Source organism: Narcine bancroftii, chromosome 1, assembly GCF_036971445.1.
Source record: "Narcine bancroftii isolate sNarBan1 chromosome 1, sNarBan1.hap1, whole genome shotgun sequence".
Classification (NCBI taxonomy): Eukaryota; Metazoa; Chordata; class Chondrichthyes; order Torpediniformes; family Narcinidae; genus Narcine; species Narcine bancroftii.
The window spans coordinates 415594345-415619652 of record NC_091469.1 but is presented as its reverse complement, the minus strand read 5'-3'; the positions used below and the strand labels follow the sequence as shown (position 1 = coordinate 415619652).

The window sequence follows — 25308 nt, the reverse complement described above, 5'->3', positions numbered from 1 at the left end:
TAATGACTGTTTGATTCTGTGCACAAGATTGAAGATTACTGGAAACTGCAGCTTTGGAAATGTGGACAGTGGAAGATTGCCCAGTAAAAAGGACTCTTGAAAATACATTACACACCCTTGTGCTTAGATGAGGTTGGGAGAGAGGGGTTGTATAAATAACTTAGTGTTGATCTTGTTGTTCTATACTCAGAGAATTAAACTAATTTTGTTTAAGGAGCCATTGCTTTGGTGTATTTCTGTTGCCTGCTGGTTTATGGGTTCACTGAACTCATAACACTAGCATAAACAGGAGTGGGATGAGCACACAGTCCTTAGGTACACCAGTACTCAGAGTGATGGTGCTCAATATTCTGCGACCAAACCAGACAAACTATGGTCCTTCCATTAAAAGTCCAAGATCCTATCACAGAGAGGAGTGTTGAGACCCAGCAAGGACAGCTTCTCCACCAACATAGAACAGTATAGCTCAGGAAAATGCCCTTTGACCCTCATGTCTGGGCCAAATCATATATCTACATCTAACTAAAACTCTACCTTGTACATGATAGATGCCCCTCCATTCCCTTCATAAGCATTGATTTATCTAGAAATCTCTTAAATGCTACTATTTATCTACTTCCAGCACTAAAGTTGACAGCCTGTTCCAAGCACCTATCATTCTCTCCCAAGCAAAAAAGTAATGGTCCACACATCTCCCTTAAAAGTTATCCATCTCATCATAAATGCACCTTATCTCATGCATGATGCCAACTGACTGCCTTATCAATGCTTCTTATGAGTTAATAAACTTCTGTCAGGTCATCCTTCAGCTCCCTCACCTCAAGAGGAAACAATCCAAGTTTGTTTAAACTCTCCCCATAACTTGTATCCTTTTCAGAGCCTTCCCATCATTCCTGTAATTGGATGATCATAATGCACAAGTATTTTGGGATAGCTTCTGAATAAGAGGCCACACATTCAAGATGGCACAAGGGGAATTGCTTCTCTCAGTGTATTGTAGCTTTTTGGAACTCTATCCAAGAATGTTATGAAGGTGACATTAGACATCAATAGACATTTGAGCTACAAGGGAGGTGAAATATGAAGAAACTAATCTTTTCAAATTCTTTGTGCAGGGGAATGGTATTTATGTGATAGGAAAGTTAATTCTTCCAAACAAAGAAAGAAATGCTCCAAAAGCAGATACTTTGCAGGTAATTTTGTTCTTTGTTTTCTAAATTAGTACTCTTTTTATATATATATATGTATATATATATATGTATATATATATGTATATATATATATATGTATATATATATATATGTATATATATATATATGTATATATATATATATGTATATATATATGTATATATATATATGTATATATATATATGTATATATATATATATATGTGTGTGTATATATATATATATATGTGTGTGTATATATATATATATATATACGTGTATATATATATATGTATATATGTATAAAAGCTATTCATAGGAGGTGACTTTAAGTGTATGGCTGAAGCAAACATTTGGACAATGAATGCATTCATAATTTAGCAAGACATTGAATGTATTCATAATTTAGTAAGACATTTATTCATTCCATTTATTGACTTTTAACAAGAGCAATGAATTGTGTTGAGTTTCTGACTTCCCTAGGCAGTTGTACTATTGTCTGCTTCACTTGTTTAAAATTAATTTTCCAGAATGACATTGCTGTGAATATTTTTTTTAAATTTCTCTCTGTCTTCAAAATTTTTGGCTTTTGTTGACTTGTTATAGGGATCATTATTACATTCTTGTAGACTTTTGCAAGGCACTTTGTGTGTTTTGCATGATTTTCAGTACTACATACAAAGTTAACCATTTTTATCACTTTATTACAGGGTTATGCATTTAGAGCTTTGCGTTTTCTCTTCAGCATGGAAAGGAATAGACAACTGTTCAAGAGGTATTGTATCCAAATGAAGTAGATTCATGCACATTGGCTTTATTGTTGCACTTACAAAAATTTCTGTAGCACTTTGTCCTTATCAATACTATGTAGCTTTCATCTCTGTTTTGCACTTGCAGCAATGTGTTCTGTATCTTTTTGATACCTCACTACAACAATAGAACTTAGTTCAGAAGTTTGGTAATGATAACTTTTTTTAAAAAATGATGAAAGGTGTCTGTCAAATTATAAAATTGCATGATGTAATTTGTAATGATTCTGTCAGTCCTGGGTAATCTGAGAAAAGATCTGCAGCAACAGTCCTGGAGGCAATTCTCTCGATGGAAAAATTAAGCCATTTCACTAAACCATGCTTGAAATAATAAATAATAAAACAACTTTAAAAATCCACAGCATCATTAACTGTGATCTGTTTTATTTGAGATATTTATTTGCACGTAATTGATATTCTCCATTTTGAATTGTATCATACACCCATTATTGTCCTTTAGCCACTGATGCTACAGTGGGTAATTCGAGAGGAGAGAATAGTTGCAGTTGAAAGGAAGTTCAAACAAAACTGTTTACTTAAAAAACCCGATGTCACGTGCCTCGATGACTTCACCATCTAAAAATTTGCTGACGATACCACAGTAGTGGGTTGTATGAAAAGGGGGTGCTGTATTAGCATACAGGAGGGAGATTGAAAACTTGGCTGAATAGTGTACTAAAAGCAACCTTGCACTTACTGTCACCAAAACCAAGGAGCTTATTGACTTCAAGAGAAGAAAACCAGAGATGTACAATCCAGTGATCATTGGGGGGATCTGAGATGGAGAGGGTGAACAAATATAAATTTATGGCAGTCACTATCTTGGACGACCTTTCCTGGACCCAGCATACTAATGTCATCATGAAGCAAGCATATCAGTACCTCTGCATCCTGAGGAGTTTGCAGAGGTTTGGTTCAACATCAAAAACCTTGGCAAACTTCCAGATGTGTATAATGGAAAGTGTGCTAGCCAGCTGCATCACAGCCTGGTATGTGGGCACCAATACCTCTGAGTGGAAAGTCCTGCAAAGGTTAGTAGACACAGCCCTGAATATCACAGGCAAGACTCTCCCCACCATCGAGAAAATCTACACGGAACATTGCCATTGGAGAGCAGCACCAATCGTCAAGGATCTCCAGCAGCAAGGACGAGCTCTGTTCTCACTGCTGGAATCAGGAAGGAGTTATAGGTTCTATAAGATGCGTACCACCAGGTTCAGAAATAGTTTCTACCCCTCTGCTATCAGACTCCTAAACAATAAACTCACAATTAGACACTCATTTAAGGACTCTTACTTTGCACATCATTTATTACTGAATTTTTTCTATATTGCAGTCAGTTTGTTTATAGTTTTCTCTTTTGTATACTAAATTCTACTAAATTACAGCAAGTACAGTCTCAGACAAGTCAATCTCTCCTCATAGGCGAACCCCCCCCATCTCTGCAATCAACCTGGTGAACCTCCTCTGCACCAGCTCCAAAGCCAGTACATCCTTGCACTACTGATGAGTGGAAATTCTGCCTGGACTGCAGGAAAATAATCTCAGGATTGCATGTGACGTAATGTCTGTACCTGACAATAAATGTGAACTTTGAACTTCAAAATGTTATTGTCGAGAATTCTCATTGCCCAGCCAATGATTATTGAATGGCAGCGCCAAATTATTTTCTATTCCTTTGGCCACAGTACTATTTTTTATACCCCTCCACCAACCCGTAAATATGATTTTTAAAGCTTGCGCTGAGAATTTGGCCTTTCTTCTTTGGCTTGGCTTTGGATGAAGATTTATGGAGGGGTATGTCCACGTCTGCTGCAGGCTCGTTGGTGACTGACAAGTCCGATGCGGGACAGGCAGGCACGGTTGCAGCAGTTGCAAGGGAAAATTGGTTGGTTGGGGTTGGGTGTTGGGTTTTTCCTCCTTTGTCTTTTGTCAGTGAGGTGGGCTCTGCAGTCTTCTTCAAAGGAGGTTGCTGCCCGCCGAACTGTGAGGCGCCAAGATGTACGGTTTGAGGCGATATCAGCCCACTGGCAGTGGTCAATGTGGCAGGCACCAAGAGATTTCTTTAGGCAGTCCTTGTACCTCTTTTTTGGTGCACCTCTGTCTCGGTGGCCAGTGGAGAGCTCACCATAGAACACGATCTTGGGAAGGCGATGGTCCTCCATTCTGGAGATGTGACCCACCCAGCGCAGTTGGGTCTTCAGCAGTGTGGATTCGATGCTTGCAGACTCTGTCATCTCGAGTACTTCGATGTTGGTGATGAAGTCACTCCAATGAATGTTGCGAATGGAGCGGAGACAGCGCTGATGGAAGCATTCTAGGAGCCGTAGGTGATGCCGGTAGAGGACCCATGATTTGGAGCTGAACAGGAGTGTGGGTATGACAACGGCTCTGTACACGCTGATCTTTATGTGTTTCTTCAGGTGGTTGTTTTTCCAGACCCTTTTGTGTAGTCTTCCAAAGGCGCTATTTGCCTTGGCGAGTCTGTTGTCTATCTCTTTGTCGATCCTTGCATCAGATGAAATGGTGCAGCTGAGGTAGGTAAACTGGTTGACCGTTTTGAGTTCTGTGTGCCCAATGGAGATGTGGGGGGGTGGGGGGGGGGGGGGGGCTGGCTGATGGAGAACCTCAGTTTTCTTCAGGCTGACTTCCAGGCCAAACATTTTGGCAGTTTCTGCAAAACAGGACGTCATGTGCTGGAGAGCTGGCTCTGAACGGGCAACTAAAGCGGCATCGTCTGCAAAGAGTAGTTCATTGAAATTAACATGTTTAATGCATAATGATGCTGACCTAAAGATGTTTTGCTGCTGATTTTCATTTGTATTCAGCATCTATTGTCAGTATCTAACAATAGTTGGCCAGCATTGATGGATGTCAGCATCTGTTTAGGTGAGCTGCTTTTATAACCTGTCTGCATCTATCCTGCATGGCCCCAAGACATTTTCATTGCGTGCATGTTCAGTCATGCTTGGACTGGCCAAAACACTGGCTTTGTGGGCAATATACAAGTAAAAATATAACAGGTCATATCAAAAAACAGTACTTAACAGGAAAATTTGAAGGTAATTTTCATGATTAGCAGCCTTAAATCCATAAAATACACCTAAAAGTGTTAAGGAAGCAAATTCTTCGTTGTCCAGTGTTATGAATTCCTAGTGGCTTTCGTGAAGAAGTGTCAGCACCACAAAAAAAGTAACAGTTTGTTTATTTCTGTATGTACAATCTTCTTTGTTGAACTATATCAGCTAATATGAACTTAGCATATTTTCAAAATCCATTGATTGTAAATTTATGTGGAGGATGATCTGGACAAGAATTAGATCATAAAGGACTCCCATCCCCCCATTCATAGTCTCCTGTTGCGACCTTCAGGAAGAAGTTAGAGAAGTCTGAAGTCCAGCACATTTATGTTCAAGAACAGAATTTTTCTAACTGCTATAAGACTCTTGAACTTCCCCTTGCTACGCTAATTATAAACTACAGGTTGTACCCCTTTAATCTGCTGGCGTTGGGACCTGGCCATTGTCAGACCACAGAAAATGCTGGAAAACAGAAATTGACTCTAAGGAAATGCTTATTAGCACCAGCACCATCTTCTACACCTTTTGGTCTCTTGGATGACATCCTGAAGGGCTAAAATACAGCTGAATATAAGAAATTAACAGGACTCTATCACCAAAACACTCGGCTGCGGTGGAAACAGATTTTAGCACATTAGTGCTGCTAACTGAGCCACATACTAATGGTAGCAGATTCTAAACGTGCTGAACCACAGTATTGCCAGACCACAGAGCCTCGGATTAGAGAGGTGTGACGTACTCAGGCAAGAATGGTAGCACTCTTGTAATGCCACTTTCTTCTTGTATTACTGTAACTGTGAATATTTGTTATCTTGTAGTGATAGAGCTAGGTTAAAGCCCTAAGGCTGTAGCTCGAATCCGCAGGAAAAGAAAGACACACACCAGTAGAGTGTATTCAACACTGAGTTTGTCCATTGGCAGCTCTGCCTTTTATAGTCAGCTCTGGCGCATCACTACCCATGCGTGGCTTGAGCGGGTTGGCTGTCGATTGGTTATTCTAGATGCCCAGGCCCCAAATGAGCCCCCTGCAATCGACCAGCGGCAATCAGCCAGTTTCACCGCTCTGCCATAACCTATGGATATAGGCATTTCAGCCCGCATGATGCTTTGCCTGTCACTGCATTCCTGTGTCAGCATGAGACACAGGCAGCTAAATGCATTTTTTAAATCTCTTTCTGTACAGTAATGTATAGAACATAGAACATTACACACAGAAAGCAGGCCCTTTGGAGTTGTTTTTTTCCCACTAAATACCTGGCTGCAGTAAGGAAGAAGTTCAGTTCATATGAATATATGATGTGCAGGACAATGAACCTAATATCGTTATGAAATGCAGAAGGAAGGTGTACAAATAATGACAGGACCTTTATGAACATTGATTTATAGAGGATTTTAGGGGTATGTTTGTATCGTCCTGAAAGTCGCAACACAAGTGGATGGGATCTTAAAGAAAGTGTATATTATGCTTGTTTTTAATTAGTAGGGAATTGAGTTCAAAAGTTTGGAGCTCAAGACGCAGCTGTATAATTTTGTTTGGCCACATTGGAGGATTGCATGCAATTTTGGTTACCATACAATAGCAAGGATTTGAAGGCTTTGAAAAGGGTATAGTGTTACGAGCCCAGAGGACCCCAAAACCCAGCAACGATAGATATTTACCAAGACAAATGGTTACTTAAACAAACGTTGCTTTTAATTATCTTTAAACATGAAAACAGGATCACACTTTTAACTTATCACTATTAACTAACCTAACTTAACCTCCTCCTAATTCTAAGTGCACGTGCATTTAATGTGTGTGTAAGTTTAGAAAAGTTCTTTGATTCACAGTCCAATCTCACTTCTCATTCCTCTAAGTTTACTGGTTGCAGCAATTCTTATACTGTGCACAGAATTTAACATGTATAAAGTTCACCAGGCTTTGAAAGGTAAATGGTTTTCAGAGAGAGATTTGTTTTTCCTGGACACAAACTGATCCCTTTTAATCAGTGTCTTGCTAAAGAAACTTGCCTCATCAGGGTTTTCTAGATGATAATGTGACAGAGTATGTAGAGGTGTTTGGGAGATAAATTGGGAAGGGTTTGTTGGAGCAGGTCACATACAAACACTTTAAAACACAAAATATTTGCAGGAGCTTTTGCAAGAGTGCTCAGATTCGTGATGGACTGTTGTAACAACAGGTAGTAGCAGTCTTATCTGGAAAATAGCATTTACTATCTGGAGGGTCATGTGATCTTTGCAGATAGAGAGCAGAAAAAAAAGCAGGCTTTGCTCTCATAATTGGAGGGAGAGAGAGAGGTAGGAAAGACACAGACATCGGTTCCAGAGGGACAAGTTGGCAAGCTTTTTAAGACTGCCTGGTCAAAGGAGAGGACTGGGTGCCTGTGATTCCCTTGAAATAGGAGAAACAGAAAGGAACACTGTGGTGACCTAAAAGAAAGAGGTTATCATCTGGAGAAGCCTAAAGGGGGCAAGTTTCATCAGCAAGACACTGAAGTGGCTGATTTTAAAAGTGACTGATTGTGGATGTCCTGGAACAAGAAAAACTCTCTTTCTGAGAACCAACAAGAGCCCTCCTGAGTGGTAACCATTTACTTGTTAACCACCAAAGCCTGGTGAACTTCATTAATGTTAACTGCATTAATTGCCTGCAACCAGTAAGATTGGACTGTGAACCAAAGAATTTTGCTGAACTTACATACACACGTCCGCTTAGAATTAGAAGGGAGTTAAGTAAGTTAAATGAGTCAATAGAGATAAGTTAAAATTTGATTCTATTTTCATGTTCAAAGATAATTAAAAGCAACTTTTGTTTAAGTAACCCTTTGTCATGGTGCATATCTATTGCTGCTGGGTTTTGGGGTCCTCTGGACTCATAACAATAACCACTTTCTTTCAGGTCACCACAGTGTTCATTTTTGTTTCTCTTATTTCAAGTGAAACATTAGGCAGCCAGTCCTCTCCTCTTGCATGAATCACAAGGGCATTGACCAGGCTGAACTAAGCACTCACAACCCATCTTCCAAATGGGGTTTTTCCACAAGCTTTCCAGCTTGTCCTGTTCCAGTCCCAGCTGCTGCTGCTGCTGACTATAGCACTGCAGAACTGATCTCTCTCTCTCTCTCTCTCTCTCTCTCAGAAAAAGTCTGTTTGACTCTCTCTGCTTGCAGAACCACATGAACTTCTTAGAACAGCAAGCTGCACTCCAGACAGCCTGTGGCACCGAACTACTACTCTGATCTCTTTTATCTGTTGCTTTTCAAAACAACAATCCATTAATGAAGTCTCTTGGACACTCCCCAAAGTTTTTGCAAAGGCCTCGAGGAGCCCCCCTGTCTGGCTCGAGCAGAGCTCCAGTATTTTAAATGAGATCTGTTTTGAAGCGTTAGTATGTGACCTACACTAAAAAAACCTGCCCCAATTTATCTCCCAAAAACATATCTATATACATTACAAACACAACATAATCTGTCACCGTTGAAGTAGTTCACTACAAGTCTTTTGACTTGCTTGGATTGTCTGACTTAGAAGGAGAGGTTCAACAAATTTGGATTGTTTTATCCAGAGAGTCGGTAGAAGAGAGCTGACCTGATTGAAGTTTATAAAATTATAGATGTGAGGGGAGACAGTTCTTTGTCTTTTTCTCAGTGAAAACTTCAGATGCTGGAAAGAGTAGGTTTCAGGTGAAAATGAATATAAGAACATCAGAAATATCTTTTTGGCTTGATTTGGGTAAATTATTAGAACAAATAACTGGAGTAAGAATCCCACAGGATCCAATGTTATTTTTATTTGGAGATGTTAAGAGGAATTAAACCTGAATTAAAATTGAATATGTAGCAAGTAAAATGTGTTCAAATTGCTTTGGCAAAAGCTAGAAAATGTATTGCTGTAACTTGGAAGTTGGATATTGATTTGGGATGGACAGATTGCATGCTGAAGTTCAGAGTTGTATTCCACTTGAGAAAATTACTTACAATTTAAGAGATAAATATCATACTTTTTATGAAATATGGAGCCCATAGTTACAAACTGTTGGTATTAAAAATTTAAATTAATCTTGAACATTCCCTTTCTCTATGAATATAATGTTTAAAAGTATTGGAAAGTGAAGTGCTCATGTGGTGGTTTTGTTGTCCCTTTTCTCCTACTTTTTTAGTTTATAGCGGGTGAGGGTGGGGGGATTTAGAGGAGGTTTTTCTTTCTTTGTATTTTTTTGTTTTCCTTTTTTATATATAAAATACCACATGTATTTGGATTAAGTTCGTGATATGTTTGTTAAGTGATTTTTTAATAACTAAAATTATTTTTAAAAAACCATCAGAAATAGGAGCAGGAGTAGGCCATCTGGCCTTCTCTGCCCTGATCTGATAATGAGCTCATCTCCATGTACCTGCCTTTTCCTTATATCCCTTAATTCCCTTACTTTGTAAAAAATCTATCCAATCTTAAGTATCTTTACTGAGGTTGCCTCCACTGTTTCAATGGGCAGCAAATTCCATAAATTAACCACTCTCTAGGAAAAGCAATTCCTCCTCACCTCCATCTTAAAACGACTACCTTGAATCTTGAGGCTATGTCCCCAGGTTCTAGTCTCCCCTACCAAGGGAAACAACTTACCTACCTATATCTCATCTCTGTAATGCTGATCCCAGCATACAGACCGCTCATCAGATGCTCCAGACCAGCCTGAAAACAGGTTAAAACCTGGCCTTCAGGGGGCCCAAATGCACTTTAAGACTGTTTTGAGGGCACTGACTGGAACATGTTGAAGGAAGTGGAAATCGGCATCAATCTGGAGGAGTATTCTTCACCAGTGACAAGCTACATCAATAAGTGTTCAGACAACGTCACTATAATTCGCTCTATTCAGAAGCCGTGGATGACAGTGCAGGTGCACGTGCTGTTCAGGAACCGAGACATTGCCTTCAGAACAGATGACAAAGTAGCCCTAGCTATTGTAAGAACCAAGCTTTCCAAGGCCATCAGGGAAGTATGCCCAGCACATTCACAGTTACTTCCTGGTCAGCAAGGACACGTGTAAGGGCATCCAAGGACATCACCAACCACAGGACTTCATCCTTACCACAAGCTCCATAGCCAACAAAGCCCAGCAGCACTTCTACTTCCTGTGAAGGCTGAGGAAAGTTCATCTGCCACTGTCCATCCTCACTACATTCCACAGAGGATATATTGAGAGGATCCTGTGCAACTGCATCACCACCTGGTTTGGAAGATGTACCACCTCGGAGGATAGTGACATCAATGTAAAAGATCATTGGGGGTTCTCTTCCTACCATGAAGGACATCTTCAACACTCAGTGCAGGCAAAAGGCAATAAACATTGTGAAGGACTCCACACACCCATCAAATATACTGTTCCCTCTTCTGCAATCTGGTAGGAGATACTGCAGCACTCGGGCCCTTATGACCAAATTGCGAAAGAGCTTTAACCCCCAAGCCTTCAGACTCCTGAATTCCTAGAACATTTGGGGATTGGGTACCGTAGAATGTTAATATACAGGTCTTAATATTTTAAATGTGTTGAACTTCCATTTTAACTTATATTTATGTAAATAAGTTCCATGGTCCTGGAGAAGCACTATCTCATCTTTACCATGTGAGCATGGTATCAATGTCAAATAAAAATGACGACTTTTCTCTGCCTTTTAAATTTTACACGTTTCTATAAGATCCCCTCTCATTTTACTAAGTTCCAATGAGTACATTCCCAAACAATTCAATCTCTCCTCATAGACTAACTCCCATTATCACTAGAATCAACCTGGTAAAACTCTTCTGCAAGTACATCCTTCCTCAAGTAAGGAGACCAGAACTGCATGCATATCTCTGCATGCTCTCCGAATCCTCTGCACAAATTGCTTTTCCATTCAATTTAGTGTCATCAGCAAACTTAGATACACTACACGCTATCCCCTTTTCCAGATCATTTATACATATTGTGAACAGTTGCGGCTGAGTACCGACCCCTGCGGTGCCCCACTTATCTCTGATTGCCCACCAGAAAAACACCCCATGTATCCCAACTCTCTGCTTTTTATTAGTTAACCAGACCTCTATCCATGCTCATACATCACCCTCAACTCTATGCATCCTTATGTATAAGTCTTTTATGCGGCACCTTATCAAATGTTCGTCTGCATCCCGCTATCTATCAAGCTCTCTATATCCTCAAAGAACTCTAGTAAGTTTGTCATGCAGGACCTGTCTTTCCTGAATCCATGCTGCATCTCCCTGATGGATCTATTTCACTTGAGATGCCTCGCTATTTCTTCTTTAATGATGGTTTCAAGCATTTTCACAACTACAGATGTTAAAGTAACTGACCTATAGTTTCCTTCCTTTTGCCTACATCCATTTTTGAATAGTGGTGTGACATTCACTGACTTCCAATCAGCTGGGACCTGCCCAGACTGGAGAATTTTGGTAAATTATCACCAAAACCTCTACTATAACATCTGCCATTTCATTCAGTACCCTGGAATGCATTCGGTCAAGAACAGGGAAGTTGTGTATCTTTTGGCCTTCAAATTTGCTCAGCACGACCTCTTTAATGATAGCTATTGCATCCATGTCCTCCCTTCCCATCACATCCATAACATCTGTCTTTGGCATGGTAGTTGTGTCCTCTACTGTGAAGTCCAACACAAAATAGTCATTCAAAGCCTCAGCCATTTCCTCATTACCCAATGCTAATTCCCCCTTCTCAACCTCCAAGAAACCATTCTTCACTTTAACCACCCTTTTCTGCTTTATATAATTTTAAAAACTTATAGTCCATTTTTATATTTTGTGCTTATCATTTTTCATAATTTACCTTCCCTCTTTTTATTGTTAGCTTTGTAGTTCTTTGTAACTTTTTAAAGATTTCCCAATCACTCGTTTCCCACTGTTCTTAATGACTTTGTATGTACAAGCTTTTTGTTTGATGCCTTCCTTTATTTCCTTAGTTATCCAAGGCTGGCTGTCCCCACCCTTACTTTCCTTGCTTTTAACTGGAATATACTTTTGTTGAGCACTGTGAAAAATATCTTTTCAAGTTTTCCATTGTTCCTCAACCATCTCTCCATGTAGCCTGTGTTCCCTGTCTATCCTGGCCAACTCTCCCTCATCCCCTTGTAGTTTCCTTTGTTTGGGCACAATACACTGACTTTAGACTGAACTATTGCACCCTCCATTTGTATGAGAAGCTCAGTCATACTGTGATCATTCTTTCTAAGAACACTAATTTAACTGTCTCATTGCACAGGAGCAGATCCCTTATAGATTCAGTAACATATTGTTCAAGAAAGCTATCATGGATGCATTCTGTGAAGTCCTCCTCAAGGCCACCTTGATCTACCTGATTCACCCACTCTATGTGCATGTTAAAGTCCCCCACAATAACTGCTGTCCAACCTACACATATCCAATATTTCTTGGTTTATTGCCTTTGTTATTCAATGGTCTATGGACAACTCACACATTTTTTATCCATTTACTATTCCTAATCTCTACCCAGATGGATTTCTATATGTTGCCATGACCTCATCTTTAACTAAGAGTGCTACCCCACCTCCCTTTCCTCCTTATTGTCCTTTCATATTACCTAATATCCCTGGATATTTAATTCCCAATCTTCTTCACCCTGCAGCTGCGTTTCTATAATAGCCTCTAAATCATATCCCCTTGCAATAATTTGGGAGCGAGAGGGGGGAAGTTTAAAGGAAATTTAAGAGGTAGGTTTTGACCCAGTGAATGATAGGTACCTGAATACTCTAGTCCCATTTTGTTCTATGATTCTCCTTGTATTCATTCAGAGAGTGGAATGAGCCATCAACTGAATTGATAAATGCAGGCTCAATAATGGCATTTAAGAAAAAATTGAACAGGTATATGAATAGAAGGGGTATGAAGAGATATTGTCTGGGTGCAGGTCAGTGGACCAGGAAGAATAATTGCTCAGCAGAGAATAGAAGGACCGAAGGGCCTGTTTATGTCCTATCATGTTCTATGGTTCTAACTGCATTTTTGTTATTTCCAATGTCACTTCATTTGCTATGTGCCATGGATGAAAGGGTAATGAAAATATCTGAGCTATTTAAGCTACTTCATGGTGTTTTTATATTTGTTTCAAGATTTAAGAAATTTTGACAATTAAGCAAATAATACAATTCCATTCAATGTGGATCAACTTTTACAAAACCTTGTCTCCCAAGCTTCCTTATTTGGATCTCTGATAAAATAGAAGCTAATATAGTGATTTAAATGGCTGACCAAACATTTAACCACTGAGAAATATGGCGATTTCTCCCACCCCCCAACCAGTTCGGTCGAACTGAATCTTTTGCTTTATCTGATTTAGTTCTCAAGACCACCATTAATGTGATGCTCTTTTCAATGCAGGTTATTTCCTTCAAAGGTATTTGAGATGTTCATTGATGTTGGACATTATGCTCGTGATATACGTGCATATGAAAGCCTAGTAAATAAGCTGAACTCTCTACCTGTAAGTGAGGAATTCTAATTACATTTGGATAGTTCCTGAATTCCACTTGGATTTTGCTCAAGGCTCCACAAAGATATGTACATTGAATTACAATTTTGTATCTAGGTCAATGAATTGAAACAAATCGCTGAAAATATTGAAGGAATTAATCAAAATAAAGCTCCAACAAAATTTATTGGTAATTATGCCATTTTAGACTACCTTGGAAGTGGAGCATTTGGGAATGTTTTTAAGGTAAGCTATTTCTTTTATTGTCTTGTTTTATTTGTTTTCTGCAACAAAAGCATGTAATTTATGTTTTAGTTCTTTCTTGAATTTACAGGTTCGGAAATACAGTGGGCAGAACCTGCTGGCGATGAAAGAAGTTAATTTGCACAATCCAGCATTCGGAAAGGACAAAAAAGACCGTGACAGTAGTGTACAAATAATTGTGTCTGAGTTAACAATAATTAGAGAACAGGTATGTTCACTTCGTTCTATGCTTAATTTTTTTTTTAAAGCTCCTTTATTTGTGTATGAAGTGTATTGAAGTGCATTAGCAGTGATTATTTTCAATGAACTGCATTTAATAAGTAAATCTTATTGTAGATTTTAATAGAATTATGCTTAAGTTTCAAGCGAGATGAGTGAAGTTGCAACAGGTAAGTACATAAGTGAAAGGAAATTTTGTTTCAAGTTATTAAACAATTTTTTTTAATGTGATGTGGATAATGTTGACAAAGGCCAGATTTATCAGCTGTAGATTTTGTGAGACATTAATAACAACTGATTAAACCTATACCATTATGGAAGAATCCTTGACTATATCTCTGCCATCACCTCTTCTCCTGAAGAGAGAAGGAATAGAGTTTCTGTGTCCTCACCTTCTATTCTCCCGGCCTTCCCATTCAACAAACCATCTTTCACAATTTCTGCTGAGATTAGCAGGATTCTACCATTGACCTGTAATAGTGTTGTGCAAACCGTGCCGCCATCATTTCTGCTTTGAGTGGTGAGTACAGCTTTGAGGTTGGCAGGATTAGCTCAACACTATTATAGTGCCAGTGGCCTCCATTTGGCAGTGTGATCTGTGTGGGCATTCCCCAGGCCTCCACTTTTCTCCCACCTTCCAAAACGTACAGAGTTGGTAGATTATTGGGTGGAATTGAGTGGCACAGTTTCAAAGGCCAGAATGAGCTTCCATCATGCTGTATCATTTAAAAATATATTTATTACATTCACCCATGAGTGTCTTGCTTTCACAAATGAGTTTCAGATGGCCCACAAAATGCATGTTGGGTTGTTAAATTTGAAAGACAATAAATGAATTAAAATTGAAATAATTCAAGTACTCGAATTTCATTAAAAAATTTAAAAATACCCAATTAATGAATTCACAGGTTTAGAATACCGGCCAATGTTTCATGCAGCTCTCCTCTCTATTAAAATGAATAGTCTTTCTGCATGTGCATTAGGTTAATCCAGTGCAAGTTCCTTCCCCTCACTTTTAGAGGGATTGTTCCCTTCATGATTCCAGGTCCACTTTACAACCAACCTGCTTCTCCTGTCATATAGTACTTTCTATGCAACAGCAGGAGTTGTGATATCTGCCATTTCACCTCTTCCCTTTCCGTTATTTAGAAACTCAGTCCTAAGGTACTGATTCACTTGCAGTGTTAATAATGTGGCCTCCTCCACAATAGAGGAACAAATGCTCAGACTGTAAGAGTGAACCTGAGCATTTTAATTCACCATCCTACTTCTCTGTCCGTCACATCCTGTACTGAAACAACAAGGTTCAAAGCCAAGCAAGCTTGAGAAACAATACTTAATTTTTTCATCTGGGTGTATCTTGTTTCAAGAACTTTTTTTTTTCTCTGAAGGCTATCTGGCTCTTGAAGATCCCCTTACTATCTTAACTGTAAACTAGTCCAGGACCATGAAAAGACTTATTTGCACTAACTTTAACTGTGTTAAAGTTTCTTGCACAAACTTTAACTGTGAATATTTAATGTCTTTTATATTTATTATCTCTTTCTGTACAGGGGTAATTTAATTAATACAATTGTTTTTTTCCACAAAAAGTATAAATTTGGCTGTAGCAAGAATTTTGGTGCGTATGTACATTGTACGTGTGTATAACAATAAACTCATTATCACAAAGGAATTTGTCAATTTAACACCTTCATTATTTTACCCTACAGCATTCCCTATATTCTATCCTTTCTCTCCTCCTCATCTTCTTCACTACTTTGACTAACTTGCTTTCTCTCCTCAGTTCCAGTGAATGGTCTTTGAACTGATATTTTAACTGTTTCTCATTGTACAGATGCTGCCTAACCTGAGTTTTCCAGCATTTTTGTTTTTATTTCAGAATTCTACCATCTACATTTTAAAAAATTATTTTAATATCTCATTTGCTCCCTCCAAGAAGTTTGCAAACAAGATTAAAGCCCAATGGGATTTGCTGTATGGGCATTTTAGAATCATCAACAACACAAATATAGGGGTCATGTTTCTGATCACAAAAGCACATTATTTCACCACAGAAAGGAGACTTGGTATTCAACTTGAGTTTATGATTAGAGGAAGCAAGTAATTCCTAACTCTCAACAAGATCAATCTTAAAATATTCCTAAAATCCTCTTTGTCCATTGGGTGCCAGCAATCCAGGCAGAGATGCAATTAAGACTAGAGACACATAACAGGACTTCTGATTGAGCAAGGTATCTTGGAATAAAAGTTTAAAAGTTTCACAAATTGAGAGCGAGAATTGAAATTCATAATTTTAATTTTTCATTTAAACTTAGACATCAGCATGGTAATAGGACATTTTGGCCTATGAATTTTTGCTGTCCAATTTACATCCAATTAATCTACACTCCCAGTACATTTCAAACAATGAGAGGAAACCAGAGACGCCGGGGAAAACCCACGCAGACATGGAAGAATGTACAAACTCCTTTCAGACAGTGTGAGATTCGAACTCTGGTCCTGATTGTGGGTGCTGTAAAGGCATGGCGCTAATTGCTACACCAACTGTGCCAATTGTTTACTTCATGACTTGAGAGTCTTAAAATACTAAGAGCACAAGCTTTAGAGTTTCATGGGAGAAAATGGAGTGTGAAAAGAAACCTGAGATAATCACACTCCATAAAGATAAGAGACCTAAGAAAATTCACACTGAAGTGGATAAACTAAATGCAGGAAAGTGATGCTGAAGATGCTGCACAATCATGCTTCTATTTCTTTTGTTATAACAAACAGTGCTTCCCATTTATTTGAATAAAATGGCCGCAGAACATTCATATTGTAAATGATAGACATTAATATTTTTGGAATATTTTAAAATAACTGAAAAAATAATTTATAGAACTAATTAGAAAATGGAATAATTTCCTGTCATACTACATTTCTTTATTTGCAGCTCCATCATCCAAATGTAGTAAGATATTACAAGACTTTTGTTGAAAGTAAGTATAATTTTGCACTTAAAAAGTGGAAATAGAATATACTTAGAGACATTGCATATTTATAATTGTGATAATGTATTTGAGCAATATATATTTAATTACAACCAATTTGCATATAAATCTGTAATTACATGTAAATTTTCTTTCGCATAGTTTACATTTCTAAAGAGAATTCACACTGAAATGGACAAACTAAATGCAGGAAAGTGATGCTGAAGATACTGCACAATCATGCTTCTATTTCTTATGTTATATTAAACAGTGCTTCCCATTTATTTGAATAAAATGGCTGCAGAACATACATATTGTAAATGATAGACATTAATATTTTTGGAATATTTTAAAATAACTGAAATAATTTTCACTGAAGATTGGTGAATCTGCAAAAAAAATATTATTTGGTGGTGTGTCAATTTTTGCATTTTAACAAAGCAGCTCTATTACAATATAAGAACATTTGTGGGATCCTTCAGATGAAATAAAAATCAGGAGGTAGATTTGCACACCAGCATTAAAATAGTTAAAAATCAAGCAAAAAAGAATATTGACTAAAATTTGCATGCTTAATTCTTCATCAGAAGGGAGAGAATATGCATGGATATAACACCATATGACAAGTGTTAGGTTAGACTACATGACACATTTTCTTAAAACTCAGATGTATTGCCATGATTTATTGGATGTCCTGTATTTCTGCGTCAGTGTCTTCCAATATGTTTGGACAAGGGCACTTTTTTTCCTTTATTTGGCACTGTGCTCCTGTGATAGTACAGATCTATCACCAATATATATAGTGTATATAGTTACAGTATCTAGATTGTGCTTACAGCGATTGGCTGAGAGCTTAGCCACGCCTACTGTCTGAGCCTTAAAGGGTTGTGTCCCTAGCCAGGTCGGATCATTCCGGACTGGTCGGCCACCTGTGAAGAGCTCCTGTCTTTTGCTAATAAAAGCGTTGGTTTGGATCAACAAGTCTTTGATTCTTTCGACGAGCTCTACAATTTTATTAGCAAAAAGAAAAAACAATATTTTTTGAAAGGGATGGAGCGTTTAATTCGGCCAGAAAAACTTGATATCGACCCACAGTCAGCTACAGCCTTCAAAGCCTTTAAGTTCTGGCTGCTGAACTTTGAAAACTTCCTGAGATTCATTCGGGTAGAGGAGGATAACCAGGGTCTAACAGCATTGTTGTCTATAGTGTCCTTGCAAGTCTATAAGAACATCCAGGATGAGACCACTTACACCGCAGCCATAAAGGTACTGAAAGAACTGTATGATCAACCGGTGAACAGAGTTCATGCCCGGCTCGCGCTTGCGTCGAGGAAGCAACAGCCTGGCGAGTCCAGCAGGGCATATTTACAAGTATTAAAGGCGTTGGGCAAGGACTATAACTGTGTAGACAAAACTGCTGCCGAGATCACTAGCGACCTCGTCCGGGATGCCTATGTGGCCGGGCTCCAATCGAACGAAGTGAGGCTGCGCTTGCTCGAGCAAGGGGTAGAAAAACTAGAGGACGTGGCCCGGATTGCAGTCACAATGGAGGATGCAGCCTTAAAGTCAAACGAGTTCTCTAGGGACTGGACCCCACGTTCTGATGTGAGTAGAGTGCCCTTCTACCCTACCACCCCCCGAGATACTGACGGCCTGTCGGCTGCTGCTACACTGCCCCCTGCGAACCCAAAATGTTATTTCTGTGGGAGGGTCAAGCACAGCAGGACCCAGTGCCCAGCAAGAAAAGCCAGGTGCCAGAAGTGCCTTAAAAACGGCCACTTTGCTGCAGTCTGTAGGTCTAAAATGGCCGCCGGCAAACACAATGCCTCGTGTGAAGCCCAACCGCCACTATCCCATTCAAACTCTTCTTCCCCAGAGCTCTCGTCCAATGAGAGCAAGGGCTCCCCTGCACGGCAATGCCTGATGTCACGGAGACGCCGAACCCGGAAGGGGCAGCCCACCCCGGCAACTATGGTGTTGGCCCACCTCTCTCCCCCGTGTGGAACACTTGACCCGGCCTCGGTCCCGACTGTGCCAATCGCTGCTGCTGCCGCCGTCACAGCCACCCACGCAGTAACGGCCAGGTCGAGAGGGAGAATGCCACCATATGGAGAGCGGTTACACTGGCTCTCTGGTCTAAAGGTCTCCCCACCTCTCACTGGCAGGAGGTTCTCACTAGTGCCTTACACTCCATCCGCTCCCTCCTAAGTACCGCAACAAATGCCACCCCCCACGAAAGGATGTTCCTTTTCCTGAGGAAATCCGAATCAGGAACCACTGTACTGGCATGGCTCACCCATCCTTTTGCGACGCCACGTCCGGCACTCAAAGAACAACCCCTTGGTCGACCAAGTGACTCTACTCCACGCGAACCCGCATTACACCTACGTTGAGTTCCCAGACGGGCGGGAGGACACTGTTTCGGTGCGGGACCTAGCTCAGGACACGGTAGACCCAGCAAACCCCTCAACCCAACCTTCCCCAACTCTTTATTCCCCAGGCCCCGTGCCGCAACAGAAGGACCAACGGCACCCCAACGACCCGGGTCACCCTGACGACAACACGACTGGGGAATTGAGCGAAGGAGCGGTCGCACCCGACGAGCCCACTGGCGACGCCACTCCAGCGACCCCAATCCCGGCACCACGGCAGTCACGCCGGATGGTCAGACCTCCTGACTGCTACAGTCCTTAACATACCCCTTTCTTTCATTCTCTCCCTCGTTTTTTTGGTTTTTTTTTCCAGGGTCAGTTCTCCAAGAAGGGGTGAATGTGATAGTACAGATCTATCACCAATGTATATAGTGTATATAGTTACAGTATCTAGACTGTGCTTACAGCGATTGGCTGAGAGCTTAGCCACGCCTACTGTCTGGGCCTTAAAGGGTTATGTCCCTAGCCAGGTCGGATCATTCCGGACTGGTTGGCCACCTGTGATGAGCTCCTGTCTTTTGCTAATAAAAGCGTTGGTTTGGATCAACAAGTCTTTGATTCTTTCGACGAGCTCTACAGCTCCACAGTTTTAAATATGTAATCAAATAATTTACATGTGATTGAAATGCACATTCCAGATTATATGCAAGGTTATTTGTATAAATTTTGGTTTTATCATGTAGACATTACATCACTTTTTATGTATAATGCCCTCATTTCAGGGCACCATAATGCTCAGGACATTTAGCTTTATAGATGTCTATGAATATTCAGGTATATTTAATTGCTTCATTGGTGCAGGTATAAAAGCAGGTACAAAAGAGCTTGGGTTGCTTTTAATCACCTTTGGAGTCTAGTTGCCATTTTTCAACCTGAAGATCAGAATTGTGACCATAAAAGTCAAAGAAGCTTTTATGAGGCTGAAAAACAAGAATAAAAAAGTTAGAGACATCACCCAAACCTTAGGATTACCAAAATCAACTGTATGGATCAGCATTATGAAGATGAGCTCAGTAATAACAAAGGGAGTGGTAGGCCAGAAAGACCTCCACTGTTGATGAAAAATTCCTAAACACCTGTCTGACAGATCAGAAACATTCTTCAGGATGCAGGCATGGATGTATCAGTGACTACTGTCTGCAGAAGACTTCATGAACAGAAGTACAAAGGTTACACTGCAAGATGCAAAGGTGCTTTGGATCTTGGGCCTTTGCTCTTCCATCACTTTAATAGAAGTTCATCTTGTTCTCATCTGTCCATAAGACCTTCAAACAGAATTCTGCAGACTCTTTTAAATACTTCTTGGCAAACTGTAATCTGGCTATCTTGTTTCTGTGGCTAACATTATGGTGCCCTGAAATGAGGAGGCTATGTATTAAAAATGTTGCAATTTCTACATGGTCAAACCAAAATGTCTACAAATAACATTATAAAATCTGGAATGTGCACTTTAATTATTTGTGAATTGCTTGATTACAAATGTCTATTTAAAATATCTTTATTGAGTTTAATTAAAAAAAAAGCATACACATATATTACATGGGCTGAAATATAAGAAAAGACATAATTTGTACTTCTCAAATGATACAGGTATAAATTGTGGGTAACATTCTCAATCAAACCCATTTGGTCAAAATATCTCGAAAGGAAAAAAAACCAAAAAAGGTAAAAAGGAACCCCCCCCCCCATTAATCAAATTTTAAACTGTGTAGCATAGGAGCAAATAAAGGAAAAAAACTTTGTCCCAAACAGTATGGAGGGTACTACATATCAGATAATTTACCAGAGACATGACAATCCTACATGGGGTCATTTATGTTTCTTTTATCTTCAATCTTTTGCCTATGTTCTCACCAGAACCAGGCATAAATATTTGATACAAAAATTAAAAGAAATTTCTAGAATGTGAATGTGGGGTAAATATGCATAGCGGAATCCTTTTTTGATGAATATACACTTATCTTTTTTGTAGATGACAGATTGTACATTGTTATGGAATTGATTGAAGGTGCACCCCTAGGTGAGCACTTTAATGCCCTCAAGGAAAAACACCAAGAGTTTACAGAAGAACGAATATGGAATATATTCATACAAGTAAGAACATATAATGGTCTTCTCAAATTGTAAAGATGTTGGAAACTTCCTGAGACACAACTCATTTGTTAATCTAATGTGACGAATTTGCATTTTCAATTGAATGTATTCTTTTGAAAATTTATCTTTGGTGGTTTTCTATTTCTAATTCAGTTTAGATTTATGCAAATATTTTCAGTACTGACTGCTAGAGATAATGACGGTACGAGGTTTACGTTTCTGCAAATCAGTCAAATTCATATGTCATCAAATATGGAGCTGGTGATTTAACCTCAGACTTAAAATACTATATCATAGGCACTAAACTTAAATACACATAAAGCTGACTGAAAAATGTTTTTTTGGGTAGAAGGGAGAGTGATGGGTTTGATGAGCAGCAGATAGATGATAGAATTATAATATAGCAAGACAGTTTTTCCACATCACATTGGATGAAATTTGCAAGGCAACAGGCATGGTGATCTGCATGACAATATCTCTGCTGTAGTATTTAAATTGCCACTCTAACACAACTTATAATGTTTGGTTTTGGAAGCAACAGGAATACTATACCACAGACGTAAGGATGCTTCATAGGGTGCTTCTGGAGTTTGATGCATAGCTGGAGAGAAATAATTTTCCCCAGCAACAGGACATGCTCTGCCATTCAAAAAAAATTATGCCTGATCCTCTATTGTAATGCTACATTCCTGCTCCTTTTGTGTCTCAAAATCAATTCACTTCCTTGAGGAAGGTCAAAAACTGAAGATTCTGGAAGAAGTTCGTGCAGCATCAGTGGAAAGAGAAATATGCTGGCCTCTGGATATCAAATTGCTGCTGTCAGATTTTGTATTGCAATTTAAGCCATCAAAATCTCTCCCCATGTTCATTTAACTCAGGGAATTTCCTAAAAGTAGAAAATAAGTGCTCACCAAAACTACCAAACAAGCATACTCTTACTGTAAAGATGAAAGCAGCTTTGAGTACTAAGTACAGCTTTGAAGGTGGCACAGTTGGTACATTACCATTACCAGTGTCCATGACAGTGGGTTTGAATCTGGCACTGTCTGTATTTCTTCTGTGAGACACACACACTCGAGTCGGCGCTCTGAGCGGCGAGTGCAACCAAAGGCCAGCAGCCTGCGCAGTGGCACTGGCTCCAACAAGCGAACTGGCAGGTGAATGACAAGGGCAGCTTAAAGGCCAGTGACCCCAAAATGGCGCTAGCCTTGCTGCGCAGCCAATGGACAGGGACAGCATATAGGGAAGAAGGGCATTGTTATGCAGGAAGTTACCCATGCAGGGGAAACCCACTTTTGTTATGCATATTGTGATGTCAGCCAAGGGGGACCACGGTGGGAGCAGTGCAGGTATAAAAGTCGGGCCTGAGCCCTAATAAAACTCAGAGCTTAGCCTGACTACACTACGTCTGTGTGTCTTCTTTCGAGTAGCGCGTGGCTGCAATTGGTGGCTTCGACAGTTTAGGTGGCATCTAAATCCAGTGATGAGAAACAGGCACCAGTCAACATGGTTGCTCTCAAGCTGACAACCTTCTGGACGAATCAACCATACATGTGGTTTGACCAGGCTGAGGCACAGTTTCAGATCCAGCAGATCACAGCAGAATCCACCCGGTACTACCACATGGTGTGCACTCTGGACCAGGACACAGCAGGCCAGGTGGCCAACTTCATCCAGGAGCCCCCATCGGAAGGCACATACATTGCCTTCAAGGACTTGCTGATCAAGATCTTCGGGCTCTCATGGCGTGAGAGTGGGGCACTTCTGCTCCACCTAGACAGGCTAGGGGGCAGGCCCCCGTCAGCCTTCATGAATGAGATGCTGATCCTCCTGGGCAAACACAAGCCCTATATCATGTCTGAGGAGGCATTCCTGGAGCAACTACCTGAGGACATCCAACTGCTCCTGGCTGACACAGATTTCAGCGACCCCTGGAAAGTCTCAGCACGAGCAGACATTCTGTGGAAACTGAAGAGGAGCGCTCAACATCCGTGGGGCTTGTCACTAAACCCCGCAGCCAGACCTTTGCAGAGCTGCAGAGAGAACAGCAGTGCCCCAGAGGAGGTGATCCAGATGACCAGTGGTGTTTCTACCACCAGAGGTGGGGCACCGGAGCCCGCCAGTGCAGGTCACCATGCACATTTCAGGGAAACACTGGGGCCAGTCATCGCTAATGGCCAAGACGGCTGGCCACCAAGACAGCCTCCTGTACATTTGGGACCGCCAGTCCGGACGACACTTCCTCGTGGACACAGAAGCAAAGGTCAGCATCCTGCCCCCATCAGCACAGGTCAACAGGAACAGGCGGTCAGGCCCCACACTGAGGGCAACCAACAACAGCAAGATTCAGACCAACAGTACCCGCAAGGCCCAACTGCAGTTGGGAGACAGCCTCTTCTTGTGGTGTTCATGCTGACCACAGTGCAACAGCACATTCTTGACCAGACTCCAAGGACTCAACTGAATAGACGAGCTACCATGGACACTGTTGGGCATCCAAACGACACTCAAGGTGGACCTCAACACCTCTTCAGCCGAACTAGTATATGGAGTGCCACTGGAGGTCCCAGGAGAATTCGTATCAACCCCAGGCAGACAGCAGGGCGACTCTGGAGTGTTTCTTAACAGACTAAGGGAAAGAGTTGGCAAACCGGCCCCGATTCCACCTTCCAGGCATGGACACACGAGGACCAACATACCCAAAGACCTGCAGGACTGTGAGTATGTTTTCATTCGCAGGAGTCCACATCATCCACCACTTCAGAGGCCATACGAGGGTCCGCTCTGGGTCATCCTCAACAACAGGGCCACATTCCAGCTGGAGGTCGGATGCAAGATGGAGGTCTTCATCACAGATTGAAGCTGGAACTCCTGGACCCAGCGCGCCTGATCGAGACACCCACAACACGCTGAAAAGGCAGGCCACCGAAGGCTGCAGAGACTTTGCCTCCAGGCACCAAGGACAATACCATTGGTTCTGGAGTGGGGAGGGAGTCATGTGGTGGCCTGCCGTGGCACCGATTGAGCCAGCGCTCTGGGTGGTGAGCGCAACCAAAGGCCAGCAGCCTGCGCACCGGCACTGGCCCCAACAAGTGAACAAGCGGGTGAATGGCAAGGGCAGCTTAAAGGCCAGTGACCCCAAAATAGCGCAGACAGGGACAGTGTACAGGGCAGAAGGGCATTGTTATGCAGGAAAGTACCCATGCAAGGGAAATCCACTTTTGTTATGCATGTTGTGACATCAGCCAAGGGGGGGGGTGCACGAGAGGAACAGTGCAGGTATAAAAGTCGGGCCTGAGCCCAAATAAAACTCAGATCTTAGCCTGACTACACTATGTGTATGTGTGTCTTCTTTTGAGTAGCACGCGGCTACAAGAGACAATAAATGAATTAAAATAAAATAATTAAAGTATTCAAAATTCTTATAGAAATTTAAGAATGCCTAATTAATTAACTCACAGGTGTAGAATGCTGACTAATGTCGCTTGCAGCCATCCTTTCCATTAAAATGAACATTATTTATGCTTACGCATTAGGTCTAACCTCGTGCAGATTCCCCAGTTGAAGTGATGTCTGCTGCAATTTCATCCTGCATCATAAGACCACATGAGAAGCCTAATATTAGAAAACAATTGGGAAATCATCAACAAAGGATAACCAAATAAAAACACAAAAATGCTGGAGTAATCAAACCATAACTTCAGTATTTGCATAGGAATTTTAAACTTGAGGGCAGAAGTATCAATAGTCTCTCTTCATATAGCTGGGATAAC

At 40.7% G+C, this 25308-nt stretch overlaps 1 protein-coding gene across 7 annotated transcripts in view; it reads left to right on the top strand.

Annotated features, from left to right (window-relative positions):
- The window catches only part of nek10 (NIMA-related kinase 10), a 231817-nt gene that overhangs the window by 90330 nt on the left and 116179 nt on the right, over positions 1–25308 (top strand). For all 7 annotated transcript variants that reach the window (XM_069914024.1, XM_069914019.1, XM_069914023.1 and 4 more), the window contains 7 exons: positions 1116–1193; positions 1879–1943; positions 13464–13566; positions 13672–13800; positions 13889–14026; positions 16973–17018; positions 21414–21535. In XM_069914024.1, the coding sequence (XP_069770125.1) occupies positions 1116–1193; positions 1879–1943; positions 13464–13566; positions 13672–13800; positions 13889–14026; positions 16973–17018; positions 21414–21535 (681 nt within the window). The remainder of the gene's footprint in view (positions 1–1115; positions 1194–1878; positions 1944–13463; positions 13567–13671; positions 13801–13888; positions 14027–16972; positions 17019–21413; positions 21536–25308) is intronic.